At 33.0% G+C, this 20,000-nt stretch overlaps 1 protein-coding gene across 4 annotated transcripts in view; it reads right to left on the bottom strand.

The window, feature by feature from the left end:
* Positions 1-20,000, bottom strand: part of LRBA (LPS responsive beige-like anchor protein) — a 736,795-nt gene that overhangs the window by 377,297 nt on the left and 339,498 nt on the right. For all 4 annotated transcript variants that reach the window (XM_081811769.1, XM_081811768.1, XM_081811770.1 and 1 more), the window contains one exon: positions 598-764. In XM_081811769.1, coding sequence (XP_081667895.1) covers positions 598-764 — 167 coding nt within the window. The remainder of the gene's footprint in view (positions 1-597; positions 765-20,000) is intronic.

Raw genomic sequence — 20,000 nt, 5'->3', positions numbered from 1 at the left:
ATATTCCAAGAAAACTAAATTTTGTAATTTGTCTAAGTTCCTTTAGAAGGTAATTTATTTCTAGAAATTAAAATAAAAAATAGCATGTTCACTTTGAGAATCTAAAAAGGAGGAAGATACAGTGAATAAAATTTTAAAGAAGGCATTTAACCACTTTTATAATCATAGTCTTACAATTTGCAAAGAAGTTCAAAAGAACACATAGTAATGTTTTCAAATTCATGTGTTGAAAACTCAAAAGTGTAAAATAGGGAATGGTTTCTCAAAATATTGTATTTGTGCAAATTTAGATGTAAGTGGAGTTAATAAAAAGCTTACATTAACTATTTCCTTTAAAAGTTAACTTCAAAAAGAATAAGTATATGAATATTCCTTTAGAAGTAGTTGAGGGAACTAAAATACCTATAAAGATCCCTAACTGTACCCATACTGATTCTCTCCTACCCCTCTCTTCTACCCCTCATTCATAGTAGATGATAAAATACAAAATTAAATTACTCCATTCTTCATCTGGCCTTGATCATATCCAGAGCTATTTATCTAAACCTAAGCCTTCTGTAGAAAATCAGTGGCCAAATCCTAAAGGTTTCCCTTTACCTCACTGCAGAATTTCCCCAGGCTCCATGCTTGTCTGTGAGAATGTTGATAATTTTCTGGATTAGTTGAGTTGCTGTCACATGGTCTCGATATTTAGCTGCTCTTATCAAATGATCACACATCTTCTCATCTTCTCGTTTGTCTGCTGAATATTGGGCACACAGTGACTTGGATAGGAAAAAAGAAACATCTATTAATACTATAAAAATATGAGAAAAAAACTACAACACACCATGAAATAATCTCTAACAGGAATTGAACTAACCAAAACTTTAAAATTATTTTTATATCCCTCATTAACTGAACTGACTGAGATTTAGTGATCTACTACCTCAGTTTAACAATCCTGCAAGAATTTATTTCTCTGAATTCATTCATAAGACCCACACTCAGAAGTAGTTTTTAAGCAGACCTAAATAATTGGAAGAAGCCAATCATGTGAAGATGCAGGGGTCCACATGACAAGTAGCAAGAAGCGGACTACAAAGCAGTCCAGGCAAAGTGACTTAGAGTAAGAATGTCCTAAAACAAGAAGGATTATAATCATACCCACATTGACAAACTGGCTCAGGGAAAGGCACTCAGGAAGAACGTTTATACCTTCAACATTACCTACTATATCCATAATCTGCTTTGTCTAACCTCACCTGATAAGAGGAAATTAAAATTATTGATGAAAATTAGATAATTACTGGCTTCTATACTGCCCCAACACCATATACATTCATATTAAACAGTATTAAAAATAGCAAAACAAATCCTTGAATAGTCCATTTTTTCTTTTATTAATATTACACAAATTTAACTATCAAATTTACTTTGTAAACATTTGGTAAGTCATTAAACTTTGCTTGAAAAGGCATAATTCTAAACAGACGATTCCAAAGTAAGCTAAATAGTAAAATGGCTTAAAGTGTTCTTTAATGGATCCTCCTTTACAATTTAAACAGCAACTTTTCATATCTGACATAAAATCTATAGATATAAATCACATTAAAGGGCTATTCTTTCCCGATTATCAATCTCTGTCTCATTGTGGAACATTAGAGTCACATTCTGACCTTAAAACATGATAAAAGGAAACCAAACAAGAATGTTTTGTAAAGATATAATAAACCTGTATCTATTTTTTAAAATATCTTTAAAATGTAATTTGAACACGTTCTTATTAAAAACCAATAATATATTCTATGTATGACATATCATTCAAGTGAACAAGAGATGAAGAATATTTGCTTCAAGATCAAATGCATGTTACTTATTGGTGGAGTATATATTTGCAATATGTGTATGTGCTTGTGGTTGAAGGTTGAGTGGAGGTACCCCAAGAAACCCTACTCACCTATCAATAAAATCAAGGGCCAGGTCTAATATTTTCACTCAGCTTTACTTTACATCAACTTTTCTGTTTTCCTATTTTAAGCAACACATAAACTAGGTGACATCACAACAATGACCACAAAAATATTTGAATCTTAACAAAAATACCTGAATCTAAAAAGAAAAGAAGTAGACATCTTGGGAACTAACAACTCAAATACATTTGATTATTGCTAAAGAAATTTAAGACTTACTACCATAGAATTAATAAATATAAGACAAACCTACATCTTTTTTTTTTAAGATTATTTATTTATTTATTTATTTGAGAGAGAGAGAATGAGAGACAGAGAGCATGAGAGGGAGGAGGGTCAGAGGGAGAAGCAGACTCCCTGCCGAGCAGGGAGCCTGATGCGGGACTCGATCCCGGGACTCCAGGATCATGACCTGAGCCGAAGGCAGTCGCTTAACCAACTGAGCCACCCAGGGGCCCAACAAACCTACATCTTAAAAGAAATTCACTTACTTGCAGATAAAGTGATAACTGAAGACAAACAGTTTAGACTGGCCATTTATAATTCAAGTGACTATTCCAGCTCTTTAAATGTAAATGAAGACATAAAAACAGTATCATATTTGGTGGTCTTTCCTTCCAGATGCTGTATCTCTACCTAACTTTATTATTTGTCCTTTGCATGAAAGCTCAGAGGAGTGAACTTAAAGTGAAGGAGATTCCTCAAGTATCCTCCTGTCATCGCTCCCTTCTTGACGGTCAACCTTTTTCCTTTATTATTCCTCATTATGAAATGCTGGCATTTCCTTAAGGCTTTGCCAAATGTCCCCTGGCAATATCATTCACTCCCACATTATCTCCTATTATCAATTTAGATCTATCTTTCAAATTTTTCATATCTGCCACAGCTGTTACCCTGAACTCTGGGCCCATATTTCTATCTGTACGATAATCTCCAATTATCCAATAAGTACCTAAAATTCAAAATGTACAGAACTGTAATTACCATCTTTATCCCAGCTATTATACATCTGCCATTTGTGACCTCTCAATTTTCACTCTCTTCATATCTCATCATACCATTTCAGCAAAACTCAGTTACCTCTTACCACTTATCACTCTTATCACTGCCCTAAAACAGATCATTATTAGTTCACAATTCAGTTCTTGAAATAATCTTATAACTGCCCTCTTACAAACAGTCCCAGAATTACTTCAAGAAGAATTTCTTTTGGCATTGCACAGATACATTTATATAGCCTACACTTTAAAAAGTACGTGATTATCTAAAATAATGAACAATTAGGATGAAATTTTACTAGCTAAGACCTTGTGTCCCTCTATAATTCAGCAATGTGGTATATTATCTTTCAATATGTCTGCCTATGAATCCTACATGCCAGACACACTCAGATTTTATGCTATTCCCCAAATATCTATCCTTGAGACATTTTCAAGACTTAGGAAATACATCTCTCCTATAGCCTTTGTATGTGAAACAAATTTAAAGATGTCTATTGAGAAGGTAAGATAGAAATTTGAAGGACAAACTACGAGAGAAGAGAAAGTTATTGAGAAAGTTAGAAATACAGAGGTCCTCTTGATTCTTTAGCAGAATATATAGACTGAAAAAAATGTCTGAAAAGTTCTAAAATAATTGAAAATTAAGCAGTTCAACTCCAAATAACTTATGGATCAAAGATGAAAGCACAAGGAAAATCAGAAAAATTTGTGCCAACTGGATGAGACAAATTTAAACAAAAATGTGTATCTTCACATGTTATATTATAAAATATTAAATATTTAAGGAAGAAATGATACAAACCTTAAACTCTTTTCACGTGATAGAAGCTAAGGAATACAATGCAATTTACATTACAGGAATAGAAAACTAGAAACTAATATAATTTGGATAAATAAACACAAAATCCATAACAAAACATTAGCATTCAGCTATACACAAAATAAAGAATACATCATGATGAAGAGTTTATCCATGGAATGCAAGGTTGATTTAATATTTGAATATCAATCACTCTAAGTCATCATATAACAAAAAAAGGATAAAAACATATAACCTCAATAGTTGTTTTTTTTTTAAAGCATTTTACAACACTCAGAAGCATTTCGTGATTTAAAAAAAACAAAAAGACACTCCACAAACTAGTAACAGAAAGAGACTTTTTAAGGGAAGCATATCTATGAAAATCATTTAATTAAAATTGGGGATAAAACAACTATGTCCTCTCTCTCATGACTTCCATTCAATACTGTAACAGGGTCCTAAACAGTTCAAAAAAGAGATAAAAAGAAGAAATAAAAAGACAGTTTAGAAAAGAAGAAATAACACAGTATTTATTTGTAGATATGTTCATGTATGTAATACTCCTAAAGGTTCTGGAAAAACTACCAAAACTTGTAAGTTGACAAGTTTCTTGGCTACAAGGTCAATATATTAAAAATTAATTGTATGTCTATATACTGACAATAACCAACTGGAAAATGAAAATAATACTCTTTACAATAGCATTAAAATATAAAATAAATTTAAAAATATACAAAGCTATACAATGAAACTTTTATAAAACACTGCTAACAGAAATTAAAGAAAACTAAGTGGAGAAATAGACAAAATAGATTTTACAGATCTATAAAATCAATTTGAAGAGAGTAGGTATTCTGATAATATGGAGTTTTAAAATCTGAAAACAGGGGCGCCTGGGTGGCTCAGATGGTTAAGCCTCTGCCTTCAGCTTGGGTCATGATCCCAGACCTGGGATTGAGCCCCATGTCCAGCTCCTGGCTCAGTGGGGAGAGCCTGCTTCTCCCTCTGCCTCTCCCCCTGCTCGTGCTCTCTCTCCCTCTGTGTCTTGAATGAATAAATAAAATCTTGAAAAAAAAAATTAAAAATAAAATAAAATCTGTAAACATTGTCTATTTCTCCACTTACTTAGTTTTAATTTCTGTTAGCAGTGTTTTATAAAAGTTTCATTGTATAGCTTTGTATATTTTTAAATTTATTTTATATTTTAATGCTATTGTAAATAGTATTATTTTCATATTCAACACAATCTTAATTAAAAAGTTAGCAGCCTTGGGGTGCCTGCATGGCTCAGTTAGTTAAGCATCTGACTCTTGATCTCAGCTCAGGTCTTGATCTCAGGGTTGTGAGTTCAAGCCCTGTGCTGGGCTCCACGCGTGGAGCCCCCTTAAAAAAAAATAAATAAAAAGTAAAAATAAAAAATTAGCAGCCTTTCTTATGGATATTGACAAGCTGATTCTCAAGCATATATATATATATATATATATATGTATGTATATAACAAAACAATGACAAAACAGTTTTACATAAGAAAAAGAAAATTGCAGAATTTAATTGTTTGAATAATGTTATAAAATCTGAAAATGAGAAGAGTTTGAGTTGTTAAATGAAGAAAGAATATCTTTTCGACAACTGGTACTAAAACATCTGGCCACTCACAGGGGAAAAAAAGAAAGAAACTTGTCTTCCCTTCATACCATAAACAAAATGTTTGATTCAAAATGAACCAAAGATCTAGATATAAAAACTGTAACACTTCTAGAAGAAAACATAGCAGAAAATCTTATGACCCTGGGGTAGGCAGAAAATTCTTACATTAAAATTCTTAGACATAAAAGGAACCATAAAAGAAATTCATAACCATAAAGAAACTGATATATTAAACTATACCAAAGTTTATAAAATCTTCTTTAAAAGGTACCATTTAGAAAATGAAAAGATAAGCCACAAATTGGGACAAAATATTCACCATACGTCTAACAATTTTCCTATAAGATACAGAACTCTCATGAATTAATAAGGCAAACAAACCAATTTAAAATAATGGGCAAAGACCACCTTCTCAGTGCAGTGGGCAGCGCGTCAGTCTCATAAAAAAATGGGCAAAGGATTTGAACAGACACTTCACAAAAGATATACAAATGACTAATAAGTACATGAGAAGATACTTAGTTAACAGGAAATTCAAATAAAGACCACAATAAACTATCACTATATACCCAGTAGAAGGGCTAAACTTTAAAAGATAGACAATATCAAATATTGGCCATAATGTGGAGCAAATGGAATTCTCATTACTACCCAGCTGGTTAGAGTGTAAAATCTACAACTACTTTAGAAAATAGTTTGGCAGTTTCTTTTAAGTTTAAAAATATACTTCCAACAGCACCTAGCAATTCCACTCCTATGTATTTCTTCAAAATGAAGAACATATTTTCACAAAACTATATTGCATGAAAATTCCCATAGTGCTTTAAGAGCCAAACACTGGAAATGACCCAATATCCACCTATACATGAATGGATAAAGTATTAATACTACTCAGTAATAAAAAGAAACAAATGAGTGATATACACAATGTGGATGAATATCAAAAACTGTACGGTGACCAAAAGAATCCAGACATCAGAGTACCTACTATATAACTCCATTTATATGAAGTTGTATAGTATGCAAAACCATCTACAATAAAACCAGATGAGCAGTTGTCAGGGGTTGGGTGTATATATGTGAAGAGGAACTGACCACAATGAATCACAAGGGAATTCTCTGAGATGACCAAAATTTTCTGTAACTTGACTATGACAGTTATGTAAGTGTATACACCTGTCAAGTATCATTAAACTATATGTCTAAAAGGGATGTGTTTTATTATACACATACTATATTTTAATAAAGTTTATTTAAGAAGTTTTTAAAAAATGAATAGGCAAGGTACTGACAGGGAAGAAAGTAATTAAAATATTCATATCAAAAAAATCTACTCATATACCAAATAGGTAAATATCCTCCACAAATCAATAAAGAAAAAACATAACCAATAAGAAACTGGATAAGAGACAAACAAGTACTGCAAAAAAAACTTAAAAAATATATATATATATAACAAGCAGGAGAAAAGATATACAGCTTCATTTGTAAATAAAATTCAAATAAAAACACAATGAGGTTACCACTACACAACTACTAGAATATTAATTAATAAAAAGCATTGATCAATTTTTTATTACAACGTGGAGTATGGGAACAGCTATGCTCGGATACTGGGAATGATACACACCTTTGCAAGACACTATGGCAATATCTATTAAAATTGAAAAGATAAATACTTTAGAGTCAAGTAAGCCTACCCTACAGAAATGCATAAGCATGTACACCAAAAGACTTGTAACTTGCCAAAACCACACTATTCATAATAGTTAAAAACTGGAAACAACCTAATTACCTATCAGCAGTAGAAAGATTATGAAAAACTATCATCTATTCATGTAATAGTATGGCATACAGCACTGAAAATGAAAGGAAAATATAACAAATTTCACAAATTTCACAAAAATAATGTTGAACTAATAATGCCAGATCAAAACACATACTTTATGATTCCATTTATATAAAGCTCAAAAACTGCTAAAGAAAATATAATAATAAAAGAAACACATTTAAGTATTGAATGGAAAAACAAAAGCAAATAAGTCATTCCATAAAAATCAGAACAATAGTTAGCTTATAGGCAAAAAGGGGTTATGACTGGATAGACACACATAAAGGGCTTCTCAGAACCACTTTCAGTATCAAGAAAAGGAAGTAAATTAATAATGTTAAATGCACACTGTTTCTAGAGTTAAGTTTCAGTATGCTTTATGGGAAACATTATAAAGCAAATTTTCATTAAGTCTGCATATTATTGTGAAATTAAAAAAATGCCAGTTAAAAAGTTCCAAGGCTAAACTCTTAAAAATATTATATAAGCCTTTAATATTAATTAAACAATTGAAGTGTACTGGTTTTACAAGTTTTGTATTTTAAACTTTTTTTTTAAAGAAACATGTACTTGTTTCTAAAAATAAAAAAGTAATGACATATGAAATAAAAAGAAAGTTCTCCCTTCTACCTCCTCCCTGGCTGGCTAGTTGTTTTCTACAGGGGTAATCACTATTTTTTTTTTTTTTAAGATTTTATTTATTCGACAGAGAGAGACACAGTGAGAGAGGGAACACAAGCAGAGGGAGTGGGGTAGGGAGAAGCAGGCTTCCTGTGAAGCAGGGAGCCCGATGTGGGGCTCAATCCCAGGACCCTGGGATCATAACCTGAGCCAAAGGCAGACCTTAATGACTGAGCCACCCAGGCGCCCTGGTAATCACTATTAATAAGATATAGTTCCCATATAAATGGACTCAAACTATAAATCATTCCATGTCAGGAGATCCAGTTCTACCTTCTTTCGTTCTCATGGCTACACATAGGGTATTATATTTTTATTTAACTAAACATACCTTCTGGTAAACACCTTTAAGTGTACTACCTTAATTCCCAATTTGCCTCAAAATCTCTTACACTACCAATTACTTATCTCGTTGGAAACCAGGTAAAAGGGAAATCACGTAAGGGATAAGTAAAGAAGCTTTTGAATATTTGACTTTTGGAGGTCTTTGTACTTAATCCCTTAACTCAGATTTAAAGTCTAATGGTTAAAAAAAAAAAAAAAAAGTTATCCACAGGAATCTTACAAAGACTCCTGAAAAAGACTTAGAAAAATGAATGCTTAAAAACCTCAACAGCAAACGAAAGTCAACCAATGACAATGTGTGACAGCCACCTTTAATTCTGAAGTGATTCCTCTGTCATCCAACGCCTCAAAGTATTGATTTCTCTCAGCATGAAAAAGCCTAAGCCAATGAAACAGATACAGCATCATCCCCCCCGATAATAGCATTCAAGGTTAAAACAGGCAGAACACTTATCAAAGTATCTCTACGATTTCTTATTGTTTTAGTGGACTGGATAAAATGTGTTGGGTTCTTATCTCCACAAACTGCAGTCTTCAAACAATATTTTAAAATAATTTGGAGATTAATATAGGTTTTAATTTTTTATTTTAGACTTCTGATAATAAAAACTTGTTTTAAAATGCTTTTACAACACATTTGTAAAAGCAAGTCAACACTAAGAGGGCTACAGTTTCCACTTATGTTTCAAATCCACACATAGTATTGTTTTTATTCAATTATTTTATTTCATTACTTCATTAGAGTTATTCATAATAAAAAAAAAATCACAAAATTTTTAGGTAAATAACAAAACACCTTCCAAATAGACAAACTAATTTCATATAATGCCTGCATATATCATATACCAGTAAGTAAATAAAGTAAAATGTGGTTATTATCTGTGATCAATAAAATTAACATGGAATTTAAACAGGATTAAACCCAAGTAATTATGTTTTTAAAAATCATAATATGAGAAATATATCATCACAAAAAATTATATAATTATAAATACATACACACATGGAGAAAAATTAAGAGTTTCAATGTCTTTTTGCTAATCTGCACAAGAGCTAGATGATGTTAAGCAAGTTCTATCACCTTTTAACTCAACATAATTACCTAATCAAATTTTTTTAAGCATACAAAACTAGGGTCTCTTGCTTATAATTACACTAATATGATTAAATACACTACTACAAATAGGTAAGACTTACACTTAAATTTCAAGTTAAAGTATTTTAAGAACAAACATGAAAAAACCAAAAAGACAAAAAAATGATTCATTCTGGTAAATTACATAATTAACACTGTGGTTTAGAACACAGATTCTAGAGTCAGACAACTTGAATTTAAATCCTGGCTCTGATATATTCATGCTTAGTCAAGTTATTTAAACCCTTGTGCCTCAGTCTCCTCATATAAAAAAAGGATATAATGTGATATGTTTTGGGGAAGGATCAAATAAGAATAGACATGAAACAATCAGAACTTGCCAGGCATATAGTAAGTAACACCTAACATTTATTATAGGCTTAGTCATGAAGTGAACAAATTACACAGCAAACAGTCCCTTTCTTCCAGTAGCTCATTGTAGCTGAGAAACAAGGGATTAAAAATAATTACAATATGAGAAAACTGCTAAGAGAAGTATATATAGTATATTTGGGAGGAGCAAGAAAGAACTATTTAGAATCTGAGAGAGTTTTACAGAGAAATGAAAGCCTAAGTAACAGGGCTTAAGATAGAAAATATAAAACACAGCAAAATAAAGAGGCAATGAAAATAAGAGAACAAGCTCAAATAAATACCTTTTTATTTTTTTAAAGATTTATTTATTTGAGAGAGAGAAAGTGCGCAAGCGGGGACGGGGGAGGGGCAGAGGGAGGAGAGAGAATCTCAAGCAGACTCCCCACCTAGTGTGGAACCCAATATGAGCTCAATCTTATGACCACGAGAGATCATGACCTGAGCCAAAACCAAGAGTCTGATGCTCGACTGAGCCACCTGGGCACCCCAATAAATAACTTTTTAAAAAGAATAAAAGAATAAGACACGTAATTAACACAGCCCTCTCTTTTTAAATCTCCTAATATACACTTGCTTATATTTTCCTTGTGCAATATTGTAATTCGTAAGACATGTATATCTGGTCATTCAGATGACCACAATACATATTTGGTCTTCATCCATATCTCCTGGCTTACAGCTCCCAAAATCCCTGGAATTTCTTAAGTGTTGAGAGTTATAAAGGTGTCTTTTGTTACGTTAATGAGGTGACTTCTGGACCCCCACCGAAGGGTGGGGACTGACTGCCAGGAAGACCAACCACGTGATTAAAGGGTTGGCAATTTTCAGTTCCCACCCCTCCCGTGACTTCTTGGAAGTGGAAAGGGGATGAAGATTGAATCAGCCAATGGCCAATAACTTAGTCAAACATGATTATAAAATGAAGCCTCCATACAAACCCAAAAGTACAGCTTTTTGGTCTCTTTTGGAGAGCTTCTAGGCTTGAGGAGCCAGATGGCTTCCACATGTCACCACGCCAAGCCCCAACCTTCACAAGCACTGAAGCTGCTCTGTTCAGGAACTCACCCTATGTATCTCTTCGTCTGGCTGTTGATTCATATCCTTTATCATATCCTTTAATAAACTGGTAAACATATGTAAGTGTTTCCCTATGTTCTGTGAGCCACTCTAGCAAATTAATCAAACCTAAAAAGGGGCCATTTGGAACCTCCAATATGTAGCCAGTCAGAAGCACAGGTAACAGCCTGGGGTTTGGATCTGAAGTAGAGAGTGGGAAGCAGTCTTATATAACTGAACCCTTAACCTGTGGAATCTGATGTTATTTCTGGGTACTCAGTGTCATGTCAGATCTGAGTTGAGTTCTTGGACACCCTCATATCTGATAATTGCTTGGTGCTGGGGGGGTGGACCCCCCACTTCCACTTTAGAATTGGGTTTAGGAACCCTAAAAGAGCTTGGGTGCCTATATATTTTTCCTATTTCCTTCAAAAGAAAATTTTCCCCAAAGGTTTATATAAATCATTTAACACATAGTTAACTATATCACTTAGTTGAATACTGTTAGACTGCTATAAGCTTTTATTCAAATGTATTGCTAACACAGACTAATTCAAAATGACACAACTGAGTAAGAACTGGCTTTTAGGTACTGTTCTCAACCTATCTATAGTAGAGAACCAGTTTTTATTTTTACTTTTATTTAAAAAAATGACACTTTAAAAAATATTCTGACAAAGCCAGACATTCAAGCTATAAAAGTTCCTTAATACCTATTCAATTTCTGTACTTATCTCTTTGCGGACTAGTTATATAAAGTTTGCTCAGCACACGACATCTAAGTAGCACTGTTATAATAGATGAATAGAAGGAAACTATTTTCATCAACTCAAGTACCGCCATCTTCCTTTCCATGATAAAATAACTGATCAGAGCTTTACTTTGCACACTAATAACCCAGAAATAACAAAAGCCAAAATTCTAATTTCATGTGAGCAACTTTTAAGTGATAAGTGTATAAAATACACAATGAAGACTTTTAAGTTAGCTACTTTCTTCTCTATCTTTAAAATTTACTAAGAAAAGGCAATTTTTACACTAACACATGATTTGGTCAACAGTTAAGACCAGCAGGACATATTATAAATTGAAAGCTTAAACAGAGACTTGATGTATTCATAAAAATATATTCAGATCTTTTCTTATAAGAGATTTTTCAATAGCATTAAGAGGTCTAGTCTTCTATCAAGAATATATTTTACATTATTAGAATATATTGGAAGTTACGAAGAAAAAAATTTTTCATTTTGGATTTAAACTGATCAGTGCTGCTCACAGTTATGAGTTCAATTTTATCTATGTTACAGTTCCTTTGCTTTTTTCTAGCTTCCCACCTTTAATGGACTGCCCAGCAATATGGCTCTGTTTTTCAAAAGTTAGAGAAGCATTATTTAAGATTTTCAACCCACAGCAGAAACATAGCCTTAAAGTAGCCTTCCTCTGCCCCAAAAATGACAACTCCTTTAGTTTCACAGATTACTCTGAAATATAAGATTTTTAAAAATATGTATGTGTGTATACTTACACCCTCTATAGGTATGCATATGGTCTGTACAAAACTTTCCCACAGAAAATGTTGTGACCCTAGCTATTTAATCTGGCTGTTATCAAGAAACTGAAATAGAAAATGAGACAAGCTAAAACACATCTTGAAAAAAATCTCTAAAAGTAGTGCATTTCAGACTGAATCGACACCAGACTTTGGAAATATACTGAGAAATGTGATTGCATAGTTCAGGTATAGAACATATGCCAGAACATATATGATAAACTGGGTTGGGCTTCTCCCTTAAGGAATGTGATGGTCACATGATCAATTAACCTGGGGCAAGAAAAAAGGAGAACCATAGAATGAAGAACAACCAATATTCTTGTCTCTCCAAGACTGGAGGCAGGTGGGCCTGTATTTTAAGAAGAAGGAATACGGTCAAAGGAGGAAGAGTTGAATCAGCGCCTTGCAAGATGGCGAAGGGACAAGGCTAGAGAAACAGATCAAGAAAGGGTCAAGAGAAAACATCCTAGGCAGGAGCATGGCCTGTGAATTCTAGGAGATACAGTATCTATTACTGAGTTTTATTTTCCTTTTCTGCACTGTGGTATCCTTCTGTCACTGCTAAGCTTATAAATGAGAAAGGAAAAGTCTATGTCCATATATTGAGCAAAGGATAAGAAAACAGCAGCTAATTCCTAGAATAGCCACTTGTATGATAATAAGAGGTAACCTTCAGGACTCTAACAGAGCAGTAGCCTGGATCAAGGCCTTATGGCAGAGATGACAGTTCCAGATGAACTGTGGGACATGTAAGCATTCCTTGGATATTCCCAGAGATTACTTAGAATAGAAAAATGCTCTACCTTTGATACTGACAACACTAGCTATGTTGTTGAACACTTAATATGAACTTACAGTAACAGGCACTTTACATTTATCAAATCCCATCTACTCATCACAAAATTACTATAGGTAGGCACCATTACTACCCTGATTTTAAGATGAAGCAATGGTGCCTTAGTTCACACAGCAAGTAAATGACAGAGCCAAGGTTAAGGCACTAGGTTATCTTATTGGAAAGTGAGAGCTATCTTAACTGCATCATAATCAAATGGTCTCATCGGCCAGTTGCTACAATATAGTGATTTGGACATTTACAAGGACTATAATTCTCCTTAGTTAATTATGCTAGTATTTTATCACTTTCATGATTATTTATCAAAATTTTTATCTCAGGCAAAGAAAATAATACAAAAGCTACAATTAAAAAATATGTATTGTCAAGATTACCACTTCCCTGTTCCTGTCTTACTGAAGAAATAAAGAGCTTTAGAAAGATGTCCAAAACCATAATGCATATAAAGACCATATCTGAGGTGAGAAATATCATTCTAATGCTTTGCTATTAAGCTATGATGGCTCAAGATACATTAATTAGCCATCTCTTCACAAAATGACAAAACTAATCATGCAAAAGATACTTCAAGAAAGAAATGTGGCAAGACAATGTGGTGCATTAATCACTACTAACATAAAATCATCACAGAAAACAGAATGATATCATTCTTAGATTCAAGACTGTTGAATCACAGGTCCATACCTCTGAAACAAATAATACAATATATGTTAAAAAAAAAAAAAAAAAAAGGAGAAGATAGCAGGAGGGGAAGAATGAAGGGGGGGATATCTGAGGGGGAGACGAACCATGAGAGACTATGGACTCTGAGAAACAAACTGAGGGTTCTAGAGGGGAGGGAAGTGGGAGGATGGGTTAGCCTGGTGATCGGTATTAAAGAGGGCACGTTCTTCATGGAGCACTGGGTGTTATACACAAACAATGAATCATGGAACACTACATCAAAAGCTAATGATGTAATGTATGGTGATTAACATAACAATAAAAAATTTAAAAAATCATTTTTAGATTCAAAAAAGTTATCTTTAACTTAGACCATGAGTCTCACACTTTTTAAGATGAGAGGGCCAAATAAAAGCAAAAAAAAAAAAAAGGATAAAGTTAAAAGAAGAAAGATGACAAACAGGAAAGCATAAATAGGAGTTTGAACTAAAAAATACTTCGCATTGCCTCATAATTACAGGTTTACTTTAAAAGTTAGGAAAAAAAAGGGGGTGCCTGGGTGGCACAGTTGGTTAAGTGTCCAACTCTTTATTTTTTTTTAAGATTTTATTTATTTTTTATTTATTTATTTGACAGAGAAAGACATAGCAAGAGAGGGAACATAAACAGGGGGAGTTGGAGAGGGAGAAGCAGGCTATCCGCGGAGCAGGGAGCCTGATGCGGGGCTAGATCCCAGGACCCTGGGAACATGACCTGAGCCAAAGCCAGACGCTTAACAACTGAGCCACCCAGGCACCCCAAGTGTCCGACTCTTGATTTCAGCGGAGGTCATGATCTCAGGGTTGTGAGATCGAGCCCCATGTCGAGTTCTGCACTGAGCATGGAGCCTGCTTAAGATTCTCTCTCTCCCTCTCCCTATGCCCCTCCACCTCTGCTTGTGTTCTCTCTCTCTCATTCATTCATAAATAAATAAATAAATAGAAAAAACAGTATCATAGTATTTCATTTGTACTGAATTTCAACCACTAAATGAAAGACAAATGGGGAATTCAATTAAGCCATGGGAATACAAGATAAACTAGACAAATGTGTAAAAAAAAGTTGTAATTCAACCAGTTATTAAACAGCTCAGACTTATTTTGTACTCTACCAATTTTACATGCACATGACAACAAATATAGCAAGTCAGTATAAAAGAGCAAAATAAACAGAAAGAACATAAATTTAAGGTTTAGTTTCAAAAATCTTCTACAAAAGTGAATGAAAAATGATACAAGTAAATGGAAAGATATACCATGCTCATGGATTCGAAGTATTAATATTGTTAAAATGTGCATACTACTCAAAGCAATTTACAGATTCAATGCATCCTTATCAAAATACTAATAGTATTTTTCACAGAACTAGAACAAAAACACTTAGATTTGTATACAACTAAAAAAAGACCCTGAATAGCCAGAGAAATGTTGAGAAAAAAAGGAACACAGCTGGAGATATCACAATTCCAGATTTCAAACTATTCTGCAAAGGTATGCCAATCAACATACTATGGCAATGACACAAATGCAGAAACACAAATCAATGAAATAAAACAGAGAGACCAGAAATGAACCCACGTTTATATCACCAGTTCATCTATGATGGAGCCAAGAATATACAATGGAAAAAAGTCTCTTCAGTAGTTGGTTTTGGGAAAACCACAACTACATGCAAAAGAATGAAACTGGAACATTTTCTTACACCATAAAGAAAAACTCAAGACACATTAAAGACTTACACATGAGACTTGAAACCATTAACACTCCTAAAATAAAACATACGCAGTAAACCCTTGAACATGAGTCTTAGTACTTTTTGAATCTGTCTCCTCAGGCAAGGTCAACAAAAGCAAAAATAAATAATTGGAATTATATCAAAATAAGAAGCTTCTGCACTGAGAAGAAAACCACCAATAAAACAAAAAGGCAACCTACTCAATGGGAGAATATATTTGCAAATGATGTCCAATAAGGGGTTAATATCTAAAACATAAAGAACTCAAACAACTCAACCCCTAAAAACCAAAGGTGGGTTTAAGTGGACCCACAAAGTTCAAACCCATGTTGTTCAAGGATCAACTGTAAATTTATTTTTAATTAAGTGAATGAAGGAAAATTTCAAGATTACATAGGTGAAACTCCAATAAATAATACTGCTATTTAGTACCCATCTTTGGGGCTGGACCAAACAAATTATAAGCCCCAGATTTGGGGTTATACTTAATGACCTTTAAGGACTCCCATATTACAAAGAATTTAAATATCTGGTCCAACATACTACATAGTTAATTAGTGGCTGAACCAGAACTGAATCCTAGTTCTGACAAATCCCAAATCTGTGTTTTCTATAATACACTGCAGATTATAGTAATAGCTTTATAGTTCACATGTAATTAAATATTTTAAATTAATACCCTAAGTCTCATAAAATAAAAGCTAAAAACTAAAGACCTCTTCAGCAAAAGAAAAAGTTGATCGTAGGATATTTAGAGGGGTTTTTACTTATCAAATCAAAAAGCAAGTCTTAACCCTTGGAAAACTTTACTGTAGTACATATATAACCACCACCATACTGTAAGTTCAGCAAATAATTACCAGAGATTTAAATTCTCTGACTTTATACATCATTAAATGCTAGTAACAAAAACATTGGCAAACTGAATATCCACATGCAAAAGAATGAAACTGTACCCTTATCTTACACCATACATAAAAACACTCGGGCGCCTGGGTGGCTCAGTTGGTTAAGCGACTGCCTTCGGCTCAGGTCATGATCCTGGAGTCCCAGGATCCAGTCCCGCATCGGGCTCCCTGCTCGGCAGGGAATCTGCTTCTCCCTCTGACCCTCCCCCCTCTCATGCTCTCTCTATCTCATTCTCTCTCAAATGAATAAATAAAAATAAAAATAAAAATCTTTAAAAAAAAAACAAACACTCAAAATGAATTATTTAAACATGAGACCTGAAAGCATAAAACTCCTTGAAGAAAACAGGGGAGAAGCTCTTTGACACTGATCTTGGCAATGGTTTTTCACATTTAACACCAAAAGCACAGGCAACAAAAGCAAAAACAAACAAGTGGGACCACATGAAACTAAAAACTTTTTACAAAGCAAACAATAAACAAAATGAAAAGGCAATCTACAGAATGGGAGAAAATATTTGCAAACCAAATACCCAATAAGGGGTTAATATCCAAACTATATAGGGAACTCATATAACTCAATAGCAAAATAATAACCTGATTTTTATAAATGGGCAAAGGATCTAAATATGTAATCAATCTTCCAAAGAAAATATATAAGTGGCCAATATGTGCATGATAAGACACTCGCTCACCATCACTAATCAACAGGAAAATGCAAATCAAAACCATGAGATTTCACTTCATACCTGTTAGAATGGCTACCAGCAAGAAGACAAGAGATATCAAGTGTTGGGGAGGATGTGAGGAAAAGGGAACCCTTGTGCACTGCTGGTGAAATGTAAACTGATTCACCATTATGGAAAACATTATGGAAGTTCCTCAAAAAATTAAAAATGGAACTACCTTATGATCCAGTAATTCCACTTCTTTATATCCAAAAGAAATAAATTACTATCTCTAAAATATATCTGCACTCTCATTTCATTGCAGCATTATTTAAAATAGCCAAGATACTAGAAACATTCTAAGTATCAATTGGCAGATGGATAAACAAAATTATACACACACACACATACATGTACACATATATATATATACACATATATAAACATACACACATATACAATGGAATATTATTCAGCCTTAAAAAAAATAAATCCTGTCATTCACGACAACATGGATGAACCTGAAGGACATTATCCTAACTGAAATAAACCAGACACACAATGATAAATACTGCATGATTTCATTTATATGTGGTATCTAAAAACAAAAGTAGAGCTCACAATAATGGAGCAGAATGGTGGTAACCAAAGGCTAGGGGGTGGGGGAAAAGGAAAGATATTAATGAAAGAGTATAAAGTTTAAGTTATGAAATAAGTTCTTGATATCCAACGTAAAGCATGGTGACTATAATTAAAAAGAATGTATTTTGAAAACTTGAAATCTTAAGTTTTCTCACCACACTCACACAAAATGGTAACTATGTGAGGTGATGTATATGTTAATTTACTTGACTGTGGTAATCATCTCATAATGTATACATATATCAAAACATCACTGTTATGCACCTTAAATATATACAATATTTATTTGACAACCATATCTCAATAAAACTGGAGGAAAAAAAACCTGGAAATCTAATAAGCAATACAAAAGAACATAATTACTACTTTTTGTTATGCTTCTACTAAAATAGGAACAGACCATTTTATTAATCTAAAATAATCTAGGATCTCACACGAAAAGACTGAATCCTCAGATTTTGCTAGCTGAATATGATAATTTTCATGAATCTTATATTCTATCATATAGCAGTTGATACTTTCATTCATTTAGCAATTCTTTATTGAACGCTTCCCATGTTCCAAGCCTATACCAGGTATTGAAAATAAAATAAGAAATAGAGCCTATTATAAAGGGGTCAATACCTAATGTTTGTTTCCTTCAGTAGACACAATTTCAAAACTTTTTTTTTCAAAACATTTTTAATGGATATAAGTAACTTTCACAAGGTATCTGAGAAGATAACATAATCCAGAATTTTAAAATGTGATATCTATATCAAAGAGAAATAGCAGTGAGAGGGTAGCCTCTATTCCCCATTCATGACTGCTATAAGAGAAGTGATGCATGCAAACCACACAGATCCTTACCCCAAACCACACAGACATTCTCAAGCCAGAATCTGTAAACCTCCCCAAATTACATATAAAATTTTATGGTTATATTTGTTTGAATTTCTCAAGGTCAGATTCTCAAAAAAGTCCATAACCAAATAAAAATGTAAGAAGTACTGACTCAAAATAACACCTTGCATATTATAATCCCATTTTTGGTTAAATATATCTGATATGTGAAATATATATACAAAAAAATAAATATAAAGTATACATTAACAGTAGAAAGGCTAAAAAGTTATGTGCCAAACCATTATCTTGGCAGGCATGGTAAGGGGAAAGATACTGAAGAATGTTTTTTTTTATTTACATTACTGTTTTCATTACATTGTCTCTTCTGTTCTTTGCCCCCCACCTTTTATTGACACACACATTTTCCAGGGTAATTTTTTTTGAGTTTAAAAAAATAGAGCCATTGATCTAAATGAAACTTTTTTGTAAATCAGGGTTTCTCCATTTAACTTTCTGGGATGTACTTGAATTCTACTTTTAAAAGACACTTTTTTATTTTTTTATTTTCATAATAATCTAAGCAAACAAAAATAGATTTGGGGTTGTCTGGATTATAGATATGTAGAAGTGCTTATAGCTTTTACACAACTACAACCCAATTAATCAAAAATTAAAGCAGCACCACAAAAAAATCAATGAATTTATATTATTTATGATTGCTTAAAGTGAGAGTATAACCTCCAATGAACTGATAGGTCTTAGACTACCATAATGTTAAAATAGCATCAATCCATGAAAATTATTATATGCAGCTGATTTATTTTACCAATTATAATGGCAAAACTTCTTTCATAATGATAATATTTACTGAAAGGCATCTTAGTATTTCAATATTGACTTAATATATAGAACTAATTCTATATTGTGAAAATGGCTTGCTGCAGAACACTAACGCAATAATTGAAATACTATTAGTTACACGAAAAAAAAGATGAATTCACATGTAGTGATATATTATGTACTGTATTTAATGAAAATTTGACATAAGTTTAAAAACCAAAAAATGAAAGGAGAGTATGACATCAACTTTTTATTCCCCCAAATGTCCCTTCTTTTTTTTTTTCCTGGATCCATGCTATTTATTTTTTATTTTATTTTATTATGTTATGTTAATCACCATACATTACATCATTAGTTTTTGATGTAGTGTTCCACGATTCACTGTTTGTGTATAACACCCAGTGCTCCATGCAATACGTGCCCTCCTTAATACCCACCACCAGGCTAA

The sequence above is a fragment of the Leptonychotes weddellii genome, chromosome 2 (genome assembly GCF_054177405.1).
Source record: "Leptonychotes weddellii isolate Sample4059 chromosome 2, ASM5417740v2, whole genome shotgun sequence".
NCBI lineage: Eukaryota > Metazoa > Chordata > Mammalia > Carnivora > Phocidae > Leptonychotes > Leptonychotes weddellii.
This window is presented reverse-complemented; position numbering and strand designations above follow the sequence as displayed.